Source organism: Pyxicephalus adspersus, chromosome 6 (assembly GCF_032062135.1).
Source record: "Pyxicephalus adspersus chromosome 6, UCB_Pads_2.0, whole genome shotgun sequence".
Taxonomy (NCBI): Eukaryota; Metazoa; Chordata; class Amphibia; order Anura; family Pyxicephalidae; genus Pyxicephalus; species Pyxicephalus adspersus.
The window spans coordinates 1,506,357-1,528,519 of NC_092863.1; the positions used below are offsets into that span (position 1 = coordinate 1,506,357).

General features: G+C 43.5%; 1 protein-coding gene across 1 annotated transcript in view; it reads left to right on the forward strand.

Annotated features, from left to right (window-relative positions):
* PREX1 (phosphatidylinositol-3,4,5-trisphosphate dependent Rac exchange factor 1) overlaps window positions 1-20,709 on the forward strand; it is a 99,348-nt gene extending 78,639 nt beyond the window's left edge. The window contains exons 18-40 of the mRNA XM_072414110.1: window positions 1,432-1,580; window positions 1,978-2,063; window positions 3,178-3,314; window positions 3,454-3,598; window positions 4,419-4,597; window positions 6,118-6,279; window positions 6,641-6,851; window positions 6,997-7,276; window positions 7,615-7,824; window positions 7,937-8,025; window positions 8,183-8,265; window positions 8,500-8,590; window positions 9,608-9,736; window positions 10,072-10,113; window positions 10,434-10,651; window positions 10,987-11,086; window positions 11,262-11,405; window positions 11,914-12,031; window positions 13,020-13,077; window positions 13,359-13,546; window positions 14,225-14,327; window positions 16,080-16,147; window positions 16,740-20,709. Coding sequence (XP_072270211.1) covers window positions 1,432-1,580; window positions 1,978-2,063; window positions 3,178-3,314; window positions 3,454-3,598; window positions 4,419-4,597; window positions 6,118-6,279; window positions 6,641-6,851; window positions 6,997-7,276; window positions 7,615-7,824; window positions 7,937-8,025; window positions 8,183-8,265; window positions 8,500-8,590; window positions 9,608-9,736; window positions 10,072-10,113; window positions 10,434-10,651; window positions 10,987-11,086; window positions 11,262-11,405; window positions 11,914-12,031; window positions 13,020-13,077; window positions 13,359-13,546; window positions 14,225-14,327; window positions 16,080-16,147; window positions 16,740-16,782 — 3,033 coding nt within the window. The 3' untranslated portion in view covers window positions 16,783-20,709. The remainder of the gene's footprint in view (window positions 1-1,431; window positions 1,581-1,977; window positions 2,064-3,177; window positions 3,315-3,453; window positions 3,599-4,418; window positions 4,598-6,117; window positions 6,280-6,640; window positions 6,852-6,996; window positions 7,277-7,614; window positions 7,825-7,936; window positions 8,026-8,182; window positions 8,266-8,499; window positions 8,591-9,607; window positions 9,737-10,071; window positions 10,114-10,433; window positions 10,652-10,986; window positions 11,087-11,261; window positions 11,406-11,913; window positions 12,032-13,019; window positions 13,078-13,358; window positions 13,547-14,224; window positions 14,328-16,079; window positions 16,148-16,739) is intronic.
* Window positions 20,710-22,163: the final 1,454 nt, after the last annotated feature.

Below are 22,163 nucleotides of genomic sequence, written 5' to 3' on the forward strand. Positions count from 1 at the left end.
TCTCTGTCCTTCTCCTCATTTCTTATTGTATTCATTCTCTACCATTCCTGCTTTTTTTTCTTTACCATCTCACTCACCATTTCTCTTCTCTTTCCCATCATTTCCTTTCTTTCTCTTTCTGTGCTCCCCCCCCCCCCCCTAATTCTACTACCCCTCTCTTTCTCTCTCTCCCATCTCTTTCCTTTTATCTCTCTCCCTCTATTACTCTCTCATTTCCCTATTCCCTCACTCTTTCACTCTCTCTTCTCTTCTCTTCCGCTCTCTCTCTTCTCTCTGATCCCTTTCTTTCTCCCATCTCACTCATGCCTTTACTTCTTCTCTCTTCTTTTCTCTCTCTCATTTCCCTATTCCCTCTCTTTCTTCTCTCTCTCTCCCTCTTCTCCTTTATCTTTCTCTTCTCCTTTCTCTCTTCTCTTCTCTTCTCTTTTCTCTCTTCTCTCTCTTTCCTCTCCCTTTCTCTCTCCACCCTTCTCTTCTTTTTGCCCTCCTCTCTCTCTCCTCTCTTGTCTCCTCTCTCTCTCTCTTTTCCTTTCTTTCTTCTCTCTCCACTCTACCCTTTCTCTCTCTCTCTCTCCTATATCATTTTTCTCCTCTCTTTTCTCTCCCTCTCTCTTATCTCTTGTTTCTCTCTCTCTCTCCTCTCTCTCTCTCTCTCTCTCTCTCTCTTTTCTCTCCTCTCTTTCTCTCCCTCTCTCTCTCTCCTATCTCGTTTCTCTCTCTCTCTCTCTCTCTCTCTCTTTCTCTTCTCCTATTGCTCTCTTTCTTTCTTTCTCTCTCTCTCTCTCTCCCTCTCTCTCTCCTATATCATTTTTCTCCTCTCTTTTCTCTCCCTCTCTCTTATCTCTTGTTTCTCTCTCTCTTTCCTCTCTCTCTCTCTCTCTCTCTTTCTCTCCCTCTCTCTCCTATCTCGTTTCTCTCTCTCTCTCTCTCTCTTTCTCTTCTCCTATTGCTCTCTTTCTTTCTCTCATCTCCCTCGTCTCTCTCTTATTCTTCCTTTCCTTTTCTCTCTCCTTCTCTATATCCCCCCCCCCCCCTTTCGCTCCTTATAATTGAATATTGTCTTACTTAGAACTGATCAATAATAGATTACTATCACCCTCTTCTATTGAGCGATGAAATATTAAACAGGAATGTGTTGTCATAATAAACCATTGGATAATTTCTGGCATTCATGGAGGTCTGTAAGTTGCTGGTGAGATTAGAGATATACGCGACTTTATTAATAAATAATTCATTGTTCTTCTAATGGACGACTTTGCTTTGCTGCAGACTCATATGGGAGGTTTGCTCTTCTGGTTCCCACACTTTCAGTAATATTCAGTAAAGTTACTATACCAATTACTTCCTAAGATGGAAAGTTATTCCATCTTACATATTATTTTAATAAGGACAGAGTGTCAAGTGTTGTTTTTCCTCTTTTTCTCTCTCTAGATGGCTGGCCTGCAAGTCGGGCGGAAGATTTACTCCATAAATGAAGATCTGGTATTCCTGCGGCCCTTCTCCGAGGTGGAGGTCCTTCTAAATCAGTCGTTCTGCTCCAGGAGACCAATCAGAATACTGGTGGCCAACAAATCCAAAGAGTAAGAGCCAATGCAATGAATTCTCACAATTTATTATCTATGTGACTATCTTATTCTCCAAGAAGGTTCCAGGTTTAGAAGGGAAGGACATTAGGAGAACTGCAATTAATTTAGCTTTAGTACAATTTAATGGTCACCCCTAGAAGAGATTACTGTCTAATTAATCTGTACATGTAACAAAGCGATATAAAACCACCTGATATGAAGGTACAATCACTGAGAACATTGATCATGGGCTAGATCCCTCGGGTTCCTTGTATAGAGGGAACAGGCTGTGGGAATGATGTAGATTTGTTGTAGTATTGTGTTTATCATTGCAGAATAATAATATCGATATATGATATATTCTAATAAAAGAATAATGACAGATAATAATCATCTCCTGTTCTCCCCTAAGGATTGTGAAGGTTCCAGACTCTCCCCAGGCTCTGTGTTTCCAGATCCGCGGCTCTGCACCACCGTATGTCCATGCCATAGGCCGAGGTGAGCACTCCCATCATTGTCGGGATCTCTGGTCTGGTACTGATGATAAGTAGATCAGAAACAAACCATTTTATTACATCATTACGGTTCTTTTTTCCTGCTTATTATAAAGATTATTTTAGATTCAGCTTTGGCTGCTCATGCTTCATTTGTTCCTAGGACTTGTTGCTATAGAGATCTGGTTCCAGTTGATATTCAAACTTGTACACTGACCACTGTGGTCGGCAGATACAAACACAATACAACAAAGCAGGTGATGCATACTTATTAGGATGGTAAATGTTTCGCAGGCCGGACCCAAAACTGACATCTGAGATCCCAGAGTCACGAGTCCCCTATAGAGCTCTCCGCAGCAATCTACAATACATTCTGGTAACGGGGCGCCCGGTGGAGATGAATGTGCCGTCATCACATACTAAGTATTAGGCACCCACATATGTGTATGTATCACCCGGCCCATCATTCCAACATCTGGCGTGTTGTTGTGGAGCGCAGCAGACTGTTTCATTGCCCTCCAGACACAGATTTATTGCCCGGGTGTTTATTAGAACTTTGAAAACAAACACAGAGAAGATTTTACACGTGGAAACACTTTCCTGGCTAAACAGACTCTATGGTATGTCAGACCGCCACATATCAGCAATGCTGGCTCCTGATTGGCTGATGAGAATATACAATCGCATTATGAGAAGAGGATGGAATGGCTTTATGTTCAGGAATGTGCGGTAGGAAATGTCATGTGAGTGGAAGATGCGGAGTGCCAGATAATAGGAAATAAACATTGTGCTATCAAAACAAACTGCTACTGTCTGCTGTTACGGCTGGCCTCACCGAGGGTCGGGGGTCCCCTAATACTGGAATCCAGCACATGACAATAAATCATCCCAAGGCATTCCAGGGGCAGATGTGTATTCACCTGCTCACCATATTCACCCTCTGCCTGGGAAAAGCTGATTCTACAGATTATCAGAATGATCAAAGCATTGGAGGCAGAGTTGTCACCTCTCTCTGCTGTCCAATATGAAGCAATGTGATTGGTTGTCAGCTATCAATGCAATGTTATATTGATATATTTGTAGTTCAGGGGTGACATTTTTTTTCTTGTTGTCTGCAGGTTCTCCGGCTGCAGCGGTCGGTCTCCACCCTGGTCAATGCATCCTGAAAGTGAACGGTAACAATGTCATGCATGACAGCCATATTGAGGTCCTCGAGCACTTCACAGCCTTCCGCAAGAACCCCCAAAACCCTCTGGTGAGTGGATACACGATGACCACGGCTGAATTTGGTGGACTACAAGTCCCAGCCACCCATGGATAGAATTAGAATACATTCTGTACAAGTCACTCAGCCTGTGATAGATTTGTGAGCATTGTTCGTGCTGTGATTGCAGGGCCTCTATCAGTGGATTTATCGCACTCACGAGGACGCCGAGGAAGACCGGGAGCAGCGATGTACAGCAGACGATTGCCTGAATGGCGGGATGTGTGAGGACAGCGCTGTCACTATGGCCAGAGGACTCCATGACAGGCAGACAGGTAGCACACATAAAAACAGACAATCTATAGTGCGGAGCTCTCCTTTTATATTAGAATATTTACTAAATGTAGAGCAAAACTCTCAGATTGGAGGTGGCACTCCACGGACACATGGAGGATGTCCTGGAGCCACAATGTCCCCACTCTTTGTATCACTAACACATTAAGGAGCCTCACATAGAGCTCACACTGGCCAATCATTAGATAGAATGAGCTTCTGGCAGCTGACAGGTTAATGGCGTTCTGTTTCCACTGACCGATAAACATGAGCTGCCGCGCTCCGCCGTATGACAGGAAATCATCTATTATTAACAACCGCCGTCCTATTCCCTGAAATCCCCATCCCTGCACTCATCTTCCACCTGGTATATAAATAGCATGCCATGGCATGACGTCTGCTCTGTGATAACGCAACAGCGTCATATTACTCCTTACATGTCTGCAGAGTATTGCACTGCCACCTCCCCAATAACTAAAACTACACTCTACAGATCTGCAGAACATTGCACCCCCCCCCCCAGAACATTGCACCCTCCCATCCCCCCTGATAGATACATATTGTATATTCTGCAGAACATTGCACCCTCCCATCCCCCCTGACAGATACATATTGTATATTCTGCAGATTATTCCATCACTGACCCCTCTAGAGATCTGCAGAACATTGCACCCTCCCATCCCCCCTGACAGATACATATTGTATATTCTGCAGATTATTCCATCACTGACTTTTCTGCAGATATGAATACATTCTTGTTGGATTTGGTTTCTCCTCTCTGGTTTATATTTTAGGTTCAGTGTTCCTGTTTTTCTTCCCTAGGTTTGACCTATAATATGACCTCTCCGGTCAGTGAGGATGGGCCCCTGATTAATCTGACGGTGGAAAACATTCAGCTTGAGCACGGTGTGGTGTACGAGTATGTAAACACGGCTGGGATTAAGTGTTACGTCCTGGAGAAGATTGTGGAGCCTCGAGGGTTGTTTGGAATCACTGCCAAGGTAAAAGAAGCCGGAGAACCTGCAGGGCGGCGTTGTGAGTCAGAGCAGTTAGGAGTAGTTATTGGTTGTTTGTGCTGTTTACATGGATTGGTAGACATCATGTGACCATGTATTTCCACCTACCAGCCGTCTGTAATACACATAGGACACCGTAGGTCGGGGGTCGGCAAACTCCGGCCTTTAGGCCAGATACGGCCTAGCCGGTAGTTCGTTCCGGCCTAACGTCCCCTGGCTGATCCGGCCCAATGCCAGCCGGCAACCGCGGCTCCAGATCTGCCAGGGGGCGTTAGGAACTACTGGAGCTCCGGTGCCACCTCCTTGCTGTGCCTCCCCTATTTACAGCAGCGGGCCTGATACGTCCGCCATAGCGGTAAATAGGGAACGCTCCCTGAAGGTGGGGAAGAAGCCATTAGGGCGGTACTCAGAGTCCGGCCTAGTGTGCTCCCGCCTACCCCTGAAATGGCCTAGTGGCCATAAAAGTTTGCCGACCTCTGCCCTAGGCAAATGGTTAAGGAGGAGGTTTTGCCCTAATATTGAAATTTGAAAATATTTAAAGAGACCCTGTCTTTCATTTATAGTAAACTAACAGGGCCATTCTCTGACCACCTTCTACTTACCTCTCCATCGCTCCTCCCCCCTGCATTGTCATTTTTTTATGAATGGATACCATGATAGGATGGAAGACAATGAAAACATTCATTCCCAATTATTGGTATTTGTTCAATACCTTTACCAAACTCACCAATGATCCCTGCACAGTGATTTGGTGGGATTTACTAAAGGACGTTAGAATGTTCACTTACCAAAGAGAATTATCACCCTGCAAAGAAGGAATCATTCACTTCTACTCTCTAAACTAAGATAAAAGTCCTTCCAAGGTAATGATTACTCTGCTAGGTGAACATTCTGTATTCCTTTATTATATCCAGTGATGACTGAGCAATGATTGTCCTTATCACTGTGCTGTGATTGTGCTGTCATTGTCTATTCTTGTCTCTCTGTGATTGTCTGATATCATTTATGGCAGTGCTGATTGTCTACCAGTCATGGTTGTGTGATGGTTGTATGCTATTTATGTCTGTGCAGTTATTATCTACCATTCATGACTGTACAGTGATAATCTTTTATTTATGACTGTGCTGAGTGATGACAATAAACTTTTGGTAATGTACCATGGCACATGAATTGGGGCTTCCCTGTCCCCTTGTATAAATAAGTTATGAAGAATTAGAATGAAGAGTGAATTGGCATGTAGCAGTTCTCTCTCTTTTTTTGCCGGGATCAATTTGTAATACTGAACTCACAGCACAAGGCTAGTTTAAGTATTTGTGGCGCCTTCATACTCCATGCAGCTTCTTGTTTAGTTCTCCGTACCAGCGACACAAATGTAAAAAGAAAGTTCCGCATTCTCGATTCTCTTTACAGATTCTTTCATATATCCGTATGGAATGTAGAATGTTTGATTCTGATTCCTGTCTTTAAAATCTCTGCGGATAATAACAAGTGTCGTTATTTGTCAGATCCTTCAGGCATTTATTGCGGATGACAATCAGTTTGTGAAGAATTGTATGAAGCTCCTGGCTATGAGTAAGTCGGTGATCACCATGCCGCAGTACGAATTCCGGCACATCTGTGACACAAAGCTGGAGAACATCAGCCGGCGGATCTCCAGCTACGAGGAGGTAACGTGCGGCCGTGTCATTCTGTGTCTGTCAGATCTCTTTATGTATAGAATACTGTGTTCATCTTTGTAAGATCCTTTCATTTCTTCCTTCTGTCATATCTATAAACTATTCCCATCACTTATCTTCCTTCATTAAGCTCTTATTGTGACAATTGGAGACCGCCATGTTTGCTCATATGCAGGCAGTGCTTCCTGTGCTTTACCGTTCCTCCCTCCATATTGCTTTGAGTCATATAGAACAAATGTAAACGTCCTAAAGACCAAACAACGATAAAATATTCTCCAGCTTCTTTGTGAGTAGCAGAAATGATCACGAGACTCAGGAGCTGTATATCTGACATGTTGTGCTGCCTTTTTAGTTTGCAGATGAATTGAAGATGAAAGTGAGTCCGTCATTTAAGCAAGCGACCAGTGACATTCACCCGTTGCACAGTATGGACTTCTGTCCCACCAACTATCACATCAATCTCATGGAAGTGTCTTACCCCAAAACCACCACTTCCGTGGGGCGATCCTTCAGCATCCGCTTTGGCCGCAAAAACTCCTTCTTTGGTCTGGATCCGGATCAAGGTAAGATGAGGGCCCAGAGCTCCATAGATTGTACATATATCAGGGTGGCCCTGGGTATGCACAGGTTGGCAGTTGATAGGCTGGCAGTTTTGTGATGTTGGGTTTATTTCCTTCCTAAACTCGGTCTTTCTCTTTTTTTTCCTAGTTGGCACTTTAAACCCCATGCTATACGCACAGCACTCTATAGCCAGCATGGCGGCTCCGGCCTGGAGGTGTGTGAGCACAGAGGAGGAGGATGGGATGAATGGCAGTATGAATGATAGCAGCTTCTCTCAGATGAATGGTGGCGTGAATCCAGAGGATCACGGTCTGAGCTTTCTGATGAAACATGATGAATTGGAGATTCAGGACTCTTACCTGCAGCTCTTCAACAAGCTGGATGTAGCTCTGAAGGAGATGAAGCAATATGTCACCCAGATCAACAAGTAAGATGCTTGTCAATCCCATTAAATGTGGTTACCTATAGCAACTAACCTGCAGTCACAGGTCTAATCGTCCTGTTTATGACATGTTTGTGCTTCCAGCTAACATCACAGATGACTAAGAACACAACTTGTGCAATCGTTCATGTTACCATAGACACTCGTATAATATAGGATGGGGTCTTCTATGTCAGATGCCTTATTGCTAAACCTGAATGTCTCTATTCTTCCTGCGTCATTGTTTGTATCTGCTTGTCATTTGCATTTCATGTACAGCGCTGCGTAATATGTTGGCGCTTTATAAATACAGTTTGATAATTATCTCCCCTTTCACCCTGCAGGCTCCTGTCCACCATCACAGAGCCCCTGGAGCGGGACGCCCAATCTGAACCCATGTCCACAAGTGAGACTCCCCCCTCCTCCCTGGTTGGTGAGGATGGAGATGGGGACAGGACAGAACCAGGTGGAACCAAGAAAGTTTGTTTTAAGGTATTGGAGGAGGACCAGGAGGACTCAGGACATGATACAGTCAGCTATAGAGACTCCTACAGGTCAGTGCTAGAAATAGATTGTTCTCAATTTTATTATTATATGCTAATATTTGGACTTGATTTGACGCTGTGATTGAGATTTATATTTATATAATGTCTGATCTTCCCACAGTGAGTGTAACAGTAATCGTGATTCTGTCCTGTCATACACCAGTGTGCGCAGTAACAGCTCGTACCTGGGGAGCGATGAAATGGGCTCAGGTAATTCTTATCATCCCATACCTGAGTATAAAGGAGCAGTTAAAGTTACTCCGGTGTAGAAGAGCTCCATGTCCTAGTCACATATGTCTGTGCAGCATGTAGAAGAGTTGTGTCATCACTGTACATCATTCTGACGATTCTCGTTTCCATGTGATAGGGGACGAGTTGCCTTGTGACATGCGGATTCCATCTGACAAGCAAGATAAGCTGCACGGCTGCCTAGAACACCTGTTTAACCAGGTAAGGATGACATGTGCTGCTTGGCTATCACCTGGGGTAACCAGACATATATATGTCATTCATATTCCCTGTCTGCAGAGTTCTCATTGTCTTTAGAAATCAGACAGAATTTTTTCCAGCTTTTGTCATTATCTTACAAAATTTCTTCAAATAAATGTAGTGATAGAAAGAGGAAATGTACCCAGAAGATGCAGAAATGTAACAATGAAACGTGTTTCCTTTATCCATCTGCAGGTGGACGCCATCATCACTCTCCTGAAGGGAAAAGTCATGACGAAAGCCTTTGAGGAAACAAAGCACTTTCCAATGGAGCACAGCTTGCAAGGTGATTGGTTGATGAGTATCTTCTTGCCGTTATATTGTCTCACCAGCAATTAGAGAATTTCCTGGTAGCCAGTCAGACTGCAATCATTACAGCATTTTCCTGACAAATGGCTGCTGCTTTTGTCAGAAATAAAATGTCAAGCCAAACATTTTTCTGTAGCTTTGAAATGAACGCTCAAACAGCGATTCTTATTTCTGTCTGTGTTACTGTTGGAGAGTTCTCCTCACTTTCTGTGTGAAAAAACATTATCAGCAAGATAGGAAGGGAGAATCTCTTTATCCCCCCTAGGGGTATTCCTGAGTGTGACTTTCAATGCAAAAATCGATATTCCTGAGTCACACTCAGGGTACCTAATAACATAAAAACCCACCTTGCTCCATCGCTGTCCTCCAGCGTCCTGCTGGTCCCCGCAGGTACTTGGGACGCAAACTGCAAACACGATCTCCGGGGTTTCCTGATGACGTCGGTGCTGGCGGATCGTCAGGAAATTCAAATAATTTTGTATTGGATTCAATACAAAATAGCTGTATTGAGTCCAATACAAAGAAACCCTCATATAATATATATACGGTACATAATTATATATATATATATATATATATTATACATGCTTCTGTACAGTTATGTTATATGTTTCACTATTTTTTTTACAGATTTTTGTGTTTTTTTTTTTTAAAGTTTATTAATAAATAGAATAAATATTGGACATATTTCGGTGAGTTATGTCTACAATGTAAAATTCATTTCCATGCAAAAAATTGTACCGCTTTTTGCATAGATATACGCCCAAAATTGGACCGCCAGGGAGGTTAATGGATTTTTGGATAGCAATGGAGACTGGGGGTCCAATTCTGCAGACGTGGGTTACCATTTTGACTTTACAATAAACAATCCAGACCGCTGATCTATTTGCATGAACCAACCAAAGGCCCCTACATCCCCCTTTATCTCAGCCTGGCTAGCAGCATCCTGCCTTCATCATTCATTTAATTTTTTTTTCTTTTTTGTTCTCCGCAGAATTCCAGAAGAAGGAGGAGTGGACGGTGAGGTGTCGCAGTATGATCCAAATCAGTATCAGAGAAGATCCCTGGAATCTCCCCAACTCCATCAAGACCCTGGTGGAGAGTATTCAGAAATATGTAGAAGGTTTGTACCACATTATTCTCAATTACCCTCACAGCACAGTCCCGAAACATTTTTCAATAACAGACAGAAATTGTGGGGTCACCATCACTAGAGGGGTCACCGGAAGGAGGTCCTGATTCCTCTATATAGATAGAATTGTGGGGTCACCATCACTAGAGGGGTCCTATATAGATAGAATTGTGGGGTCACCATCACTAGAGGGGTCTCCAGCAGGAAGAAGAACATAGCTCAGACATGAATTCCATTAGTAGACATACACAGATTAAACTTTGATTGGAATGTTTGTGTCTGTTGTTGAAAACTATCACTGAATTGTATTCTTCTCTATTTTCTAGATGGGAAGAATCAGCTACTGTTGGCTCTGCTGAAATGTACAGGTAACTATTATTCAGTATGGAATAAAATGCAGAGAATATTACACAAAGCTCAGCTAATGATTGCCACATTTCACCATCCATCTAGGGGGTGATAGCAGCATGGGTCTGTAGAAAACTTGTATTCTCCGCTTGCTGGGATCTGTAGCAATTATTTATGAAGTGTAAGCCATTGGTCAAGGTGCCTCTGTGCAGCGTTTGTGCTCCATGTACCTATAGATAGTATCTATCCCAGCATCCCAAATAAATCCATTGTACAGCAAAGAGTTAACTGTCCAGAAAATTATTTCACCCAGCAGTAATTCTCTCCTTTCTTCATCTAGATACAGAGCTGCAGGTCCGCCGAGATGCCATATTCTGCCAGACTCTGGTGGCTGCCATTAGTACATTTACTGAGCAGCTCATGGCCGCCCTCAACTACCGATACAACAATAATGGCGAGTACGAAGAGAGCAGCCGCGACGCCAGCAGGAAGTGGCTGGAGCAGATTGCTGTCACGGGGGTTCTGCTCACCTATCAGTCATTGTTGTCCCCCAACATAGTAAGTATCCGTGTGCAGAGCTTTCCTTCCATCCTTGTTCTTCTTATCTGTGTCCTTATACATCTCTGTCTATCCTGATATGATATTTCAGAGTCCAAGCAAAAACAAATGTCTGATTGCAAACCTAAAGCAAATTCTGTTCTGCCAGAACACACTTGTGCCTTTTTGAGAGGCAGTGGCTGTTGCAGGACAACTATTAAAGTCCGTTGCTTGCCATTAATACTGAAGCCTTCTTTACATTGGACTGACTTGTCTATTCCATCATAAAGAAGGTGATTCTGTCCTCTGTATATCATTCCCATATGTCTGACTATCTCACATCTTCCTCTGTACAGAAAGAAGAGCGGATCATGCTGGAGGACATCAGTGCCACACTTCAGGACCTGGATAAAGTTGTCTTCTACTTTAAGCAGATGGATGAGACACTTGTAGCAAGTAAGACATTTTCTTCCAGCTGAGTAGTGGAGGGAAGAGGTTGGTTCTCCTCATTGTGGAATACCAAACAGGAGATTGACCCCTGCCCCGCTCCAAGCGTAAAATATCAAATTGTACAATTCTTGTATGATATAAAAGGTGATATCTCATATATTTTCTGTATTTTTTCTGCTAGATACGGCAGTGTTTCACCATATTGAAGGCACAAGGCAAGCACTGAAAGTTATCTTCTACTTGGACAGTTTTCATTTCTCCAAACTGCCCACCAAGTTTGAGCATGGAGGCTGCCTGAAGCTCCAGACTGTCTTATTCACTAAAGGTATAAAACACATGAACACATCCTCATACAAAGCACTGCTACGGCCCGGTCTGAAATACACCACTCCGCTCTGACCATCCCCAGAATCTAGAACTGGATTATACAATTCAGAAGGGCAGCTTTAGGAAGTACAAAGGAGCAGCACTGTGTACAATTACAGAGCAAACTGGATTTTAGATGAAGCCATTAAGATAGAGGGGGAGTGTGGGAAACCAATTTATAAAACTAACTCAAATCCAATAAAATACCCAATAAAGACGTTTCTGCTTGTAGCCAATAGTAATGCTGGCCAGACACTGCTATGGCATACAAATCACCATCTGCCCTGTACTATAGAGGAGTATACTGAGAGGATCTCTGCACAGTTTTGGGAACTTTGTTACAATGCCAGCAAGTAATTTATGGGTTCACATCACCACTTTACCAGGGCAAGCATTAAAAGGGGAAGATTCGATTCACTTTTATAAGTTTGTGTGATGACATTAAAGTACTTATGTCATGTTTTCAGCTATTGAGAGTCTGGAGGGTCAATCTCACCCGGGACTGAACATGTCACTGGAGGAAATTCAGCAACAGATCAATCATGTGTCCATGGAGAAAGTGCAAAGCTATTACCGAAAGCTCAGGTACTGGGATACCGAGAGTGGGGATCTTATGGGGATTATGTGCTGGGGAAGGGAGGAGAGATAGGAAAGTATGAGTGTTATATGAAAGGGGGGTAATAGAGTGTGGGGGGTTTGTACTGGGGAACATTGGGGGGGGGGGTATTATTGAGTGCAAATGACAAATACAGACAGTGACACTGGAGGAGAGGACCCTGCCCCGGATGTGTTTTAGCACAGGGTTGGGGTGATATGGAGTTATGTGCTGGGGTAAGGTAGATGTAATATGGAGGTATGTACTAGGATAGCATGCATATTGTAAAAAGGTAGGGGCGGCTTTGTGCTGGAGGACTGTAGGGGAGATATCCAGCTATCTCTGGAGGTTAAATGATATTGAATAAGGTACTGAGGAGGGTGTTTATAGTACCTTATTCTATATCAATTAACCCCCACAGATAGCTGGATATCACCCCTACAGTCCTCCAGCACAAAACTACCCCTACCTTGTATGAGCGGAGGACATGAATGATATGGAGCAATGTACCAGGGAAGGGTGGGGTATTAAAAAACTGCATTATGTGCTGGGGAAGAGATCTGTTTTTTTTGGGGAGATTAGGCGAGGGCTGTGTGCATGAGTAAGGTGGGGATGGTATAGATGTAAGTGCTGGAAAATGGTAAGGTTATTTAATGATATGTATTTGGGGGTGACATGGAGGTAAATGCTAACAAATGTTGGGGTAATATATTGGTAAGACTGGATGTGATAAAAGGCTGTGTGTTTGGGAAGGATGCGTATGATATAGAACATTTTCCTGGGGTAAAGTGAGATAAGAATGAGAAGTCCCATAGAATGAGGGGTTGAGATGAGTTGAGGGGGTTGCTGGGGTTAGGGTGCAGAATATATTGCCATGTGTTGGGGGTGATGAGGTGATACAGGGCAGATAATTACACAAGTAGTCTTTGAGTTTCATGACACCAATGATGTAACATTTCCCATTTGTTTTTCTCTCAGGGCCTTTTACCTGGAGAGGTCAGCAGACTCTAACACAACGGCTATAAAGATTGATCAGGTAAATATTTTCTTATTGAAATGACCCTGAAATAGTTCTGTTTACTTAAATTATCCCCAAATATAAACATCCTATAGATATTCTGTATACATTCTAAGCTGGATTCTGCTGTCACCCCCCAACCCTAAGGTGTAAGATATCATTGGGGACATTCCATAGATCACAGTATAACACAATAAATGAATTCTTTTCTAACTTTGCTATAACTTCATCATTACCTTAGGTATTTTGGTAGAATGTCCTTCTAATGCCTAACTAAAGTGCGTCATTTTCTTTCACAGCTGATCCGTCCGATGAATGCCTTGGATGAGCTGTGCAGGCTCATGAAATCCTTCATCACCCCCAAACAGTCCCAATCTGAGTACTGTAAGAATAACATGCTGGGCACTGGCTTGTTATCCATCTCTTCTGAGCTCTGTTACCGTCTGGGTGCCTGCCAGATCGTCATGTGTGGTACTGGGATGCAAAGGTGAGTGACCTGGTAATACCCCGGTGTTGTCACTGTTGGGTCCCTATGTTTGTACTCGTCCTGCCCTTCTGGGTTACCAGTGGGGGGGGGGGCTGTTTTTAGGTGGCAGAGTGACCTCTACAGGCTGCAAGACTGCACTGCAATGTGGTTGGGTGTCTTATTTAGGATTCTCCTACTTATCCTTGCAGTATGAAGGGATTCCTTCTTGCTCCAAAAATTGACTGGCGGATAATTCTTTTATTATGTGTGGAAATTCCATTGTAACTAGACAGTGTCAGGAGGCCGAATAGCTCCTCATTTAATTGGCAAATCCAAAACCGTGCAAGATAAGTTCTGCCTCCAGGTAGGAATGACCTATTAATGATGGGGCACTGCAGCTCCATGTCCATTCATAGAAAGACAGAGGATTTGTGTAGTCACATGCCGGACATTGGGAGGTTTATTTTATATCACATGCTGCTCAATCACAAGACTTAGAATGAATGAATCATTAGAGTGACCAGTCTGAGGTTCTCTTGTGACCATGGGGGTGTGTAAAGATGGATAGGGCTCATAGGATAACCTGGTGAGAGCCCAATATTAGGAAGAAGGGGATTTTAATGCAAGAATAGTTTTGTTGTAGCACAGACGCGATTGAATGTTTCCAGCTAAATATAAAATTGTTTGTGTTCTCCTCAGGAGCACTTTTAGCATATCGCTGGAGCAAGCCGCCATCTTGGCCCGCAGCCATGGACTCCTCCCCAAGTGCATCATGCAGGCAATGGACATCATGAGGAAACAAGTGAGTGCCACAAAGTTGTAATTTGCTGGGCTGAGATAGCTGTGCTCATCGCATGAATTCTGTGGTGTCACAGAGGAGGATAAAAGGCTAATAATTCCATGCTGCAGGTATAAGGAGTAGCCGGGTCCTCTACACACTTTTATCCAATTCATTTCATTTTCATGCTTCAAGCACTGTAAATGATAGACTACAACTCCCAAGGATTTTCCTTGGCGCATTTCAACTGCAGCTAACAATAACAAACAGGTCCCTGGTATGTAATCTGTCTTAATTAGCTTCACATCATTCATCACATCACAGTGATTGTTTTTATCACTTCCAGCATTTCTACATTGGGCCTAATTTATTAAAGATGAAGACTGCCATGGAGGAACCTGGGTGATTGAGCAAACCTGAAATGAATCCGGTCATGGATTTATAACATTTGCAGAGTGAGAGTGAATGCTTTTAACCCCCCTAGCGTTCTAATTCTGTCATTTTTTGATGCAAAAAGTGATCCTATTTTTTTTGCGTAGAAATTTTTGTTTATATTGTGGGCCTGTAATTCTTAGGATTAACTCCCGGGTATAATTATTATATTTATTTATTATATTAGAATCATAATTTATAAAATAATACATAATTATAAATCATTATTATAAAAAATAATGAAATATTAGCCCAAAACAATGTAATTTATCCAAAAAAAAAAATGTTATCAAAAATTTCCTTCTGAAATTTTCCAAACAAGGGTGCAATATTATTGATTAATAATAATATAAATTATATGCAGATTTTAGAAAAAAAAATTTACTTCAATTCAGGAAGTGATTAAAAAGTCATTAAAAGGTTAGATCAAGGTCAGGGCTAATAGCGTGCAAAATGTAAATCAGGGCACTGGGCAATAATGCTTGGTGCACTACAATATGTATTTATACTTTTATTGTGTGTTTTGATGTGTTTTTACTTTAAAAAAAAAAATTTAAAAGCAGATTAAATAGTAATCTGCTTTTAAATTTCCCGCCCCCAGAATCCATCACTCCACCGCATCACCCGGAAGATGTCACACATCTTGCCGGGTGATGCGGTGGGGATGTCCCCGCCCTACTCATTCCCCTGCTCGCATCTCCCGAAAGCTGATCTCCGGGTGATGCGAGCAGGAGAGTGAGCAGCGGGGACATCATCCCCTACTCCCGGAGGGAGATGCGAGCAGGACAGCAGTAGATTCAGGGGGTGCTGCCAGCGGGAAATCTCCGCTGGCATCACCCTCTGGATTTACTATTGGTGATCGCATCTGCAGTTAGATGCGATGCACCAAGCAGAAATCCTGCATGGTGCATCGCATCTAACTGCAGATGCGTGCATCGGGGTGGTGGGGACCCGGGCGGTATTTAAAAGCAGATTACTCCGTAATCTGCTTTTAAATTTCCCGCCCGGCCACGCCCCCCAACGGAGAAGCTCCCCGCCATCACAGCGGGATCGTGAGATCGCCGCTGGAGCGCGGGGATAAGGTAAGAGGGACCCTCAAAGGTACCCCGAGTGTGACTCGGGATTACCGCTTTTTTTGCAATTTTTTCCACCCCGAGTCACACTCGGGAATACCGCTAGGGAGGTTAAGAAACCCATACCAGGTTTGCTGGATCTCCTATGTTCACCCAGGTGAAAGTATATCTTATCCAGTGTTGCGGACCTTTAATAAATCAGCCCTGTGAGTTTTCCTCAGATTTCTGCCTTTGTACAAGTAATCCACCCACTGTGTTTTGTTTTCTGTAGGGTCCACGTGTGGAAATCACAGCAAAGAACTTAAAAGTCAGGGATCACCCTCTGCAGTGTCCGCCCAGGTGAGTCCATAGCCATCATCTCACCATTCACAAACATTTTCTTCTGGTTGATCAAATTGATATTTTGTATCCAAACCTGAGATTTAGAGGAACCTTTGAATGTACTCTGATTAGGAAGTGTTAGAGAAATAAACGAGACAATGTTCCTTCCTTAGAATAGCCATTGTCCATTTACTTCTGAATGATTATAATGAAATCTGTGATGTGAGATAACTCTGGCTGCTCCTAATAAAAAGAACAGACACAGAGGGGAAGAGACCCTGTCTAATCGGTGGTATAATTAAGTGGTGGGGTGGGGTAGTATACATAAGGTAGGGAGGCTGATTTGTGATGATTATGAGACAACATGGAAAAAATTTGGAGTTTGGATTTCGGGACAAGGAGGGAATTCCAGAGAGTGAGGGCAGCCCTGGAGAAGTCCTGCAGCTGTGTTTGGGAAGAGGTTATGTATTAGGAAGTCAGGGGAGATGCAGAGAGAACGGTTAGGGGCATATTTAGGAAATGAGCAATGGGGGATATAAAGGAACACTTTAATGTTTACCTTGGACTTATAACTTGCTTCAGCTCCTCACAATGGGTTTTATATCCCCAGAATCTTCAGGCTGTGCGTTCCTCCAGTAGACGGAGACCTGTGACTGCTCGGGATGAGAGACGCTCCCCTGGTGGGTAGATGAAGGAGCAGAGGCCTTTCTGATGGGTGATCAATAAAGCACAAGAGCTGCAATGACTTCTATGTCTGTGTGCACTGCCTGGCAGACAAGCTTTGGGTGCCTTTATTGTGCCAAGGTCCTGTGGTGTGAACGGAGTGCTGCCTGAATCCGGGAGGAGCACAGAGCCTCAACAAACACTTTGTAGGACTCCATTTTTGCCTCTCTTATTCCGGCACTTTCTCAGCGGTGGCACAAATATTTCCTACTTCAAGATAAGTATTTATTACAAGTCTGTATTCTGACTTCTACACTTGGAGAGGAGTGCTGACTTCCCCCGCCAACCTCAGCGGTCCAATATTACGCACAAGGATCCTACGCTAAAGTTTTACATTTTGCTTTTATTTCAGATTTTATTGTTGTTTTATAAGTGGAAATCTACTTTTATAATTAAAATTGCTACAAATTCACCATTTTCTTCCTGCCATTTACATTGTGGAGTATTAAAGGACTTTCTCTACCCAGAATCCTCTGCACTAACCCCAAGGAATAATGTTCATTTTCTGTATAATCTGGGACCAAGCTTCTATAAATTATACTGATGTTCATAACTCTTCACCTAATATTTAAATCTTTTTCCTGATGCAGCTGTAGTTGTAGGATGAGTCGATGTAAATATCGGGATGTTTTGTATTGTGGTAACTTGCGCCAGTATCAGTATTATATGTTTACAGGCTGTAGAGGCGGTTTTTGTGGAGAGTTTGGTGTGGAGCCGGATTCCTTCAGTTCCTAGAGGTCATCAGGTGGTCTGGAGATCTCAGCGATTCTTCTCTTATTGTTTTATTGGAATGTTTCATGTTAACACATCACAGGGCACCGGCCCCATCTGTAGTTTTCTTCCCTCCCTTCCTCTGTTACAGCCTGATCCGGAATGTTCCCATCTTTGTTTTCTTGTACAGTGTATGTGCGAGGTTCTTAAAGAACGCTTCTCATAGAAAGATTCTCGTATACCTCCTGGTAATAAATGTGCTGACCTCTCTGGGTCCAAGGGGTGCAGTAACCCAGTTATTTTCCAATAAACTAAAGGTATCGGAAATAAAACGTATTTCCCGTTCTTTCCCACAGAGCTGTCCGATTTATCATAAACCTTAAAGAGAACCTGTCTCCGAACAGCAGGCCACCTATGTATGGAGCATCTATGTCAACCGCATTTAAGTCTAAACTTTTAGAATAACCTCCACTGCTGCCTTAGAGCAATGCCATATAATGATGGCAATGCCAACCCCTCCTCGTTTATACAGGGTATTCATTCCTATTATGTTATCAGAAATGTATATAAGCCCCCCTTCACTTTTGTTCTGTCCGATAATAATAATCATTCATCTATCTTCACATGGCCTTAAAATCTTCAGAACTGTCCCCCCTGCCTGTGTACCCCTATAGGCTGGGTACTCGCAGAGGGTATGACTGCATAGTACTCACTCACCTGCCACCTGTTGCTGCATATTTTGTATTTGTAGAGAAATGTGGCAATACACATTTACACTTTGCATTCGGTCTCCAAACAAGTAGCAGCTTGCAGCATGTTGTGTTTGTGGCCTGCTTGCATGCACTTGTTCTCCATTCACAATGAAGATTTCATGCAGTCAGTAAGAAATGGATTCCCCTTCGCTTACTTGTTTGCTTGGATTCTCTGTACTGCAAATGTTCACTAATCGCTCTACAGTTACCAGGAACACACGGCAGGCTTTGGTTAGCGGTTGAACCTTCAGGGAGTACCCAGTCCTTCAGAAAAGAAAAGAGCAATAAAATGGTAAAAGTGACCTTAATACATAAAACCACTGACCATTGTTCTACCCCACACACCATTCAAACAAAAAAAACTCTTTAATGTTATTAGGAATAACTTTGCATTTTAATCTGCGGATTCCATTCAGCCACATCCACATAACACAGGCATCCCTGGGAAAGTCCTTGGGTCTACTGCACAGCATGTATTAGGGTGTGCTAATGGTTTGGGGGGTCTCTTATTCTAGGAATGGGACTGATCATGTGAAGGGAGAGATGGAGGGGTTGCTTGTGACCCTCCAGTGTTTGGGGGACTACAAGTCCCATCATTTCATTTAACATGATCACTCACTATGTTAAATGAAACATACATGATGTTTAGACACTGCAGACCATTGCACCTATCTGCCATTTCCCTATATGATCCAACTCAGACTGATCTCCCGTTATTGTCTGTACTTCAGGAGAGGGTCACCCTACATATAGACCGGACATTGCATGTTTCCATATTACTCCAGTCACAATAGCAGTGTGACCCAGAGGAAAGAATCAATGGGCCTAGGACAGCCCTGGGGTCACCTTACACAGCCCAGGCCGTCCATATATCATGTGAAATTCCAGAATAGCAGTGTGACCCCAGGGAAGGAATCAGTGGGGCTAGGATAGCCCTGGGGTCACCCCACACACAGACCAGGCCGTCCATATTTCATGTAAAATGTCAGAATAGCAGTGTGACCCCAAGGAAAGAATCAGTGGGCCTAGGATGTCCCCGGGGTCACCCCACACACAGACCAGGCCATCCATATTTCATGTAAAGTGTCAGAATAGCAGTGTGACCCCAGGGAAGGAATCAGTGGGCCTAGGATGTCCCCGGGGTCACCCCACACACAGACCAGGCTGTCCATATTTCATGTAAAGTGTCAGAATAGCAGTGTGACCCCAGAGAAGGAATCAGTGGGCCTAGGATATCCCCGGGGTCACCTTACACAGCCCAGGCCGTCCATATTTCATGTAAAATGTCAGAATAGCAGTGTGACCCCAAGGAAGGAATCAGTGGGCCTAGGACAGCCCTGGGGTCACCTTACACAGATCAGGTCGTCCATATTTCATGTAAAATGTCAGAATAGCAGTGTGACCCCAGAGAAGGAATCAGTGGGCCTAGGACAGCCCTGGGGTCACCGCACACAGATCAGGTCGTCTATATTTCATGTAAAATGTCAGAATAGCAGTGTGACCCCAAGGAAGGAATCAATGGGCCTAGGATAGCCCTGGGGTCACCTTACACAGATCAGGTCGTCCATATTTCATGTGAAATGTCAGAATAGCAGTGTGACCCCAAGGAAGGAATTAATGGGCCTAGGATAGCCCTGGGGTCACCGCACACAGATCAGGTCGTCCATATTTCATGTGAAATGTCAGAATAGCAGTGTGACCCCAAGGAAGGAATTAATGGGCCTAGGATAGCCCTGGGGTCACCTTACACAGATCAGGCCGTCCATATTTCATGTAAAATGTCAGAATAGCAGTGTGACCCCAAGGAAAGAATCAGTGGGCCTAGGACAGCCCTGGGGTCACCTTACACAGATCAGGTCGTCTATATTTCATGTAAAATGTCGGAATAGCAGTGTGACCCCAGAGAAGGAATCAGTGGGCCTAGGATAGCCCTGGGGTCACCGCACACAGATCAGGTCGTCCATATTTCATGTGAAATGTCAGAATAGCAGTGTCACCCCAGAGAAGGAATCAGTGGGCCTAGGACAGCCCTGGGGTCACCTTACACAGATCAGGCCGTCCATATTTCATGTAAAATCTCAGAATAGCAGTGTGACCCCAAAGAAGGAATCAGTGGGCCTAGGACAGCCCTGGGGTCACCGCACACAGATCAGGTCGTCCATATTTCATGTAAAATCTCAGAATAGCAGTGTGACCCCAAAGAAGGAATCAGTGGGCCTAGGACAGCCCTGGGGTCACCGCACACAGATCAGGTTGTCTATATTTCATGTAAAATGTCAGAATAGCAGTGAATTTGTGAATAGGCCCTGCGTGCAGACAGTGGTGGGCTGTGTACATATTACTTTGTCCTTTTTATTTCAGAATGTTTTATGGAATAAACTATTTGGAAATAAATCTGTGTCAATGTTATTTTGTTGGGTTTGGATTCTGCAGATCTGGGACCTGATTGGTGGTTGTGGGGCAAATCTCAAATGTTGGAGGATAAGGCTGGGGGTCTGCGGGTTGTTCCAGGTGGATCCCTGGATGATATTGCAAATGTCTCAGCTGAAGCCACAGCCAGGCCAATAGCATTTACTAATGTGAACCAGCAATGGCAGAAGACACGGCAGAGTCAATCATACATCTCACTGACAAAAACTAATAAAGGTTTCCTGATGGTGACAACAGCGGACCTCATGCCTGTATTGTGTGCTGAAATGCCTACTTATAGTCTCCATCAGAAGCCCGTGTGATAGGGTGACAACACAGGAACACAATTAGGATCCAGTACCTGGCTGTTGTCAGCCTGAACAAGGACTTTTATGTCACTTCATTTTACTTTCATGTTAATATAAGGTCAATATTATAAAAATGATATTTCTACCTTCATATAATAAAGCTTCTATGAGATTGGGTTTAAATAAACACTGTCAATGCATTGACCCTCATTTTGCACACCAGGTGTACCACCTTTTTTTAGTCACATTTCATGGCATGGTGTGACCACTTTGCATTTCACACAGCAGTAATCACATATGATTCTATGGGCTCTATTTATAAAACAAGGAATCTGATATTCACTCAAACATTCCCTGGTGGGAATCTCTAGGTCCATGTGTTTCAATGTGTCACGGCTGCCAGTGGTGTTCCTGCTCCTAAAATACCTTACAAGGCCCGGGAATGATCAGAAGGACAAAGCCATTTCCTGGTCTTTTCTCATAGACATATCATTGGGTTGGGAGGGCTGACACATTGGCCCTGATTTATTTAGGACTCCAAGTCCGGAGAAGATAGACTACCATGGGAGATCCTGGGTGATCTAGCAAATTTTGATTGCATTTCTAATATTTGACAAGTGTTTTATTCCAGGACCAAATCCATTAAAGGTTTTCTGGATCACCTAGGTTCTCCCATAATACTCTTGGAGAGCTTTAACAAATTATGACCATATTGTCCTGAACTGGTAAGGAGCCAAAATTCAACAGAATGATTTTTATTCACATGATTTTCTGTCATTTTGCTTTGCGCTTCATGTTGCCATATCATGGGGTCTCCTTTGTGTCCTTTGGCCCCATTTGATGATGGGTTGAGGAGGAACCCTGGGACGGAAACAGCAAAGTATTTATCACCGGGTATTTATGCTTTAATTTTTACCTTTGCTTGCATCCACCAATAACTTCAGAAGTTGCAAGTTTCATAGGTGGTAGTAGCTCAGAGGATAAATGTTCTATCTGCACAATAAAAAGGAGAGAAACAGACATGAGAACAAATCTTAGACACAGCAGCTGCACCTCTCTTATCGTAGGCCCAATACCTGTATACCACCTTGTGGAGGCCTAAAGCTTTTACATTCTGAAAATGAATTCCTT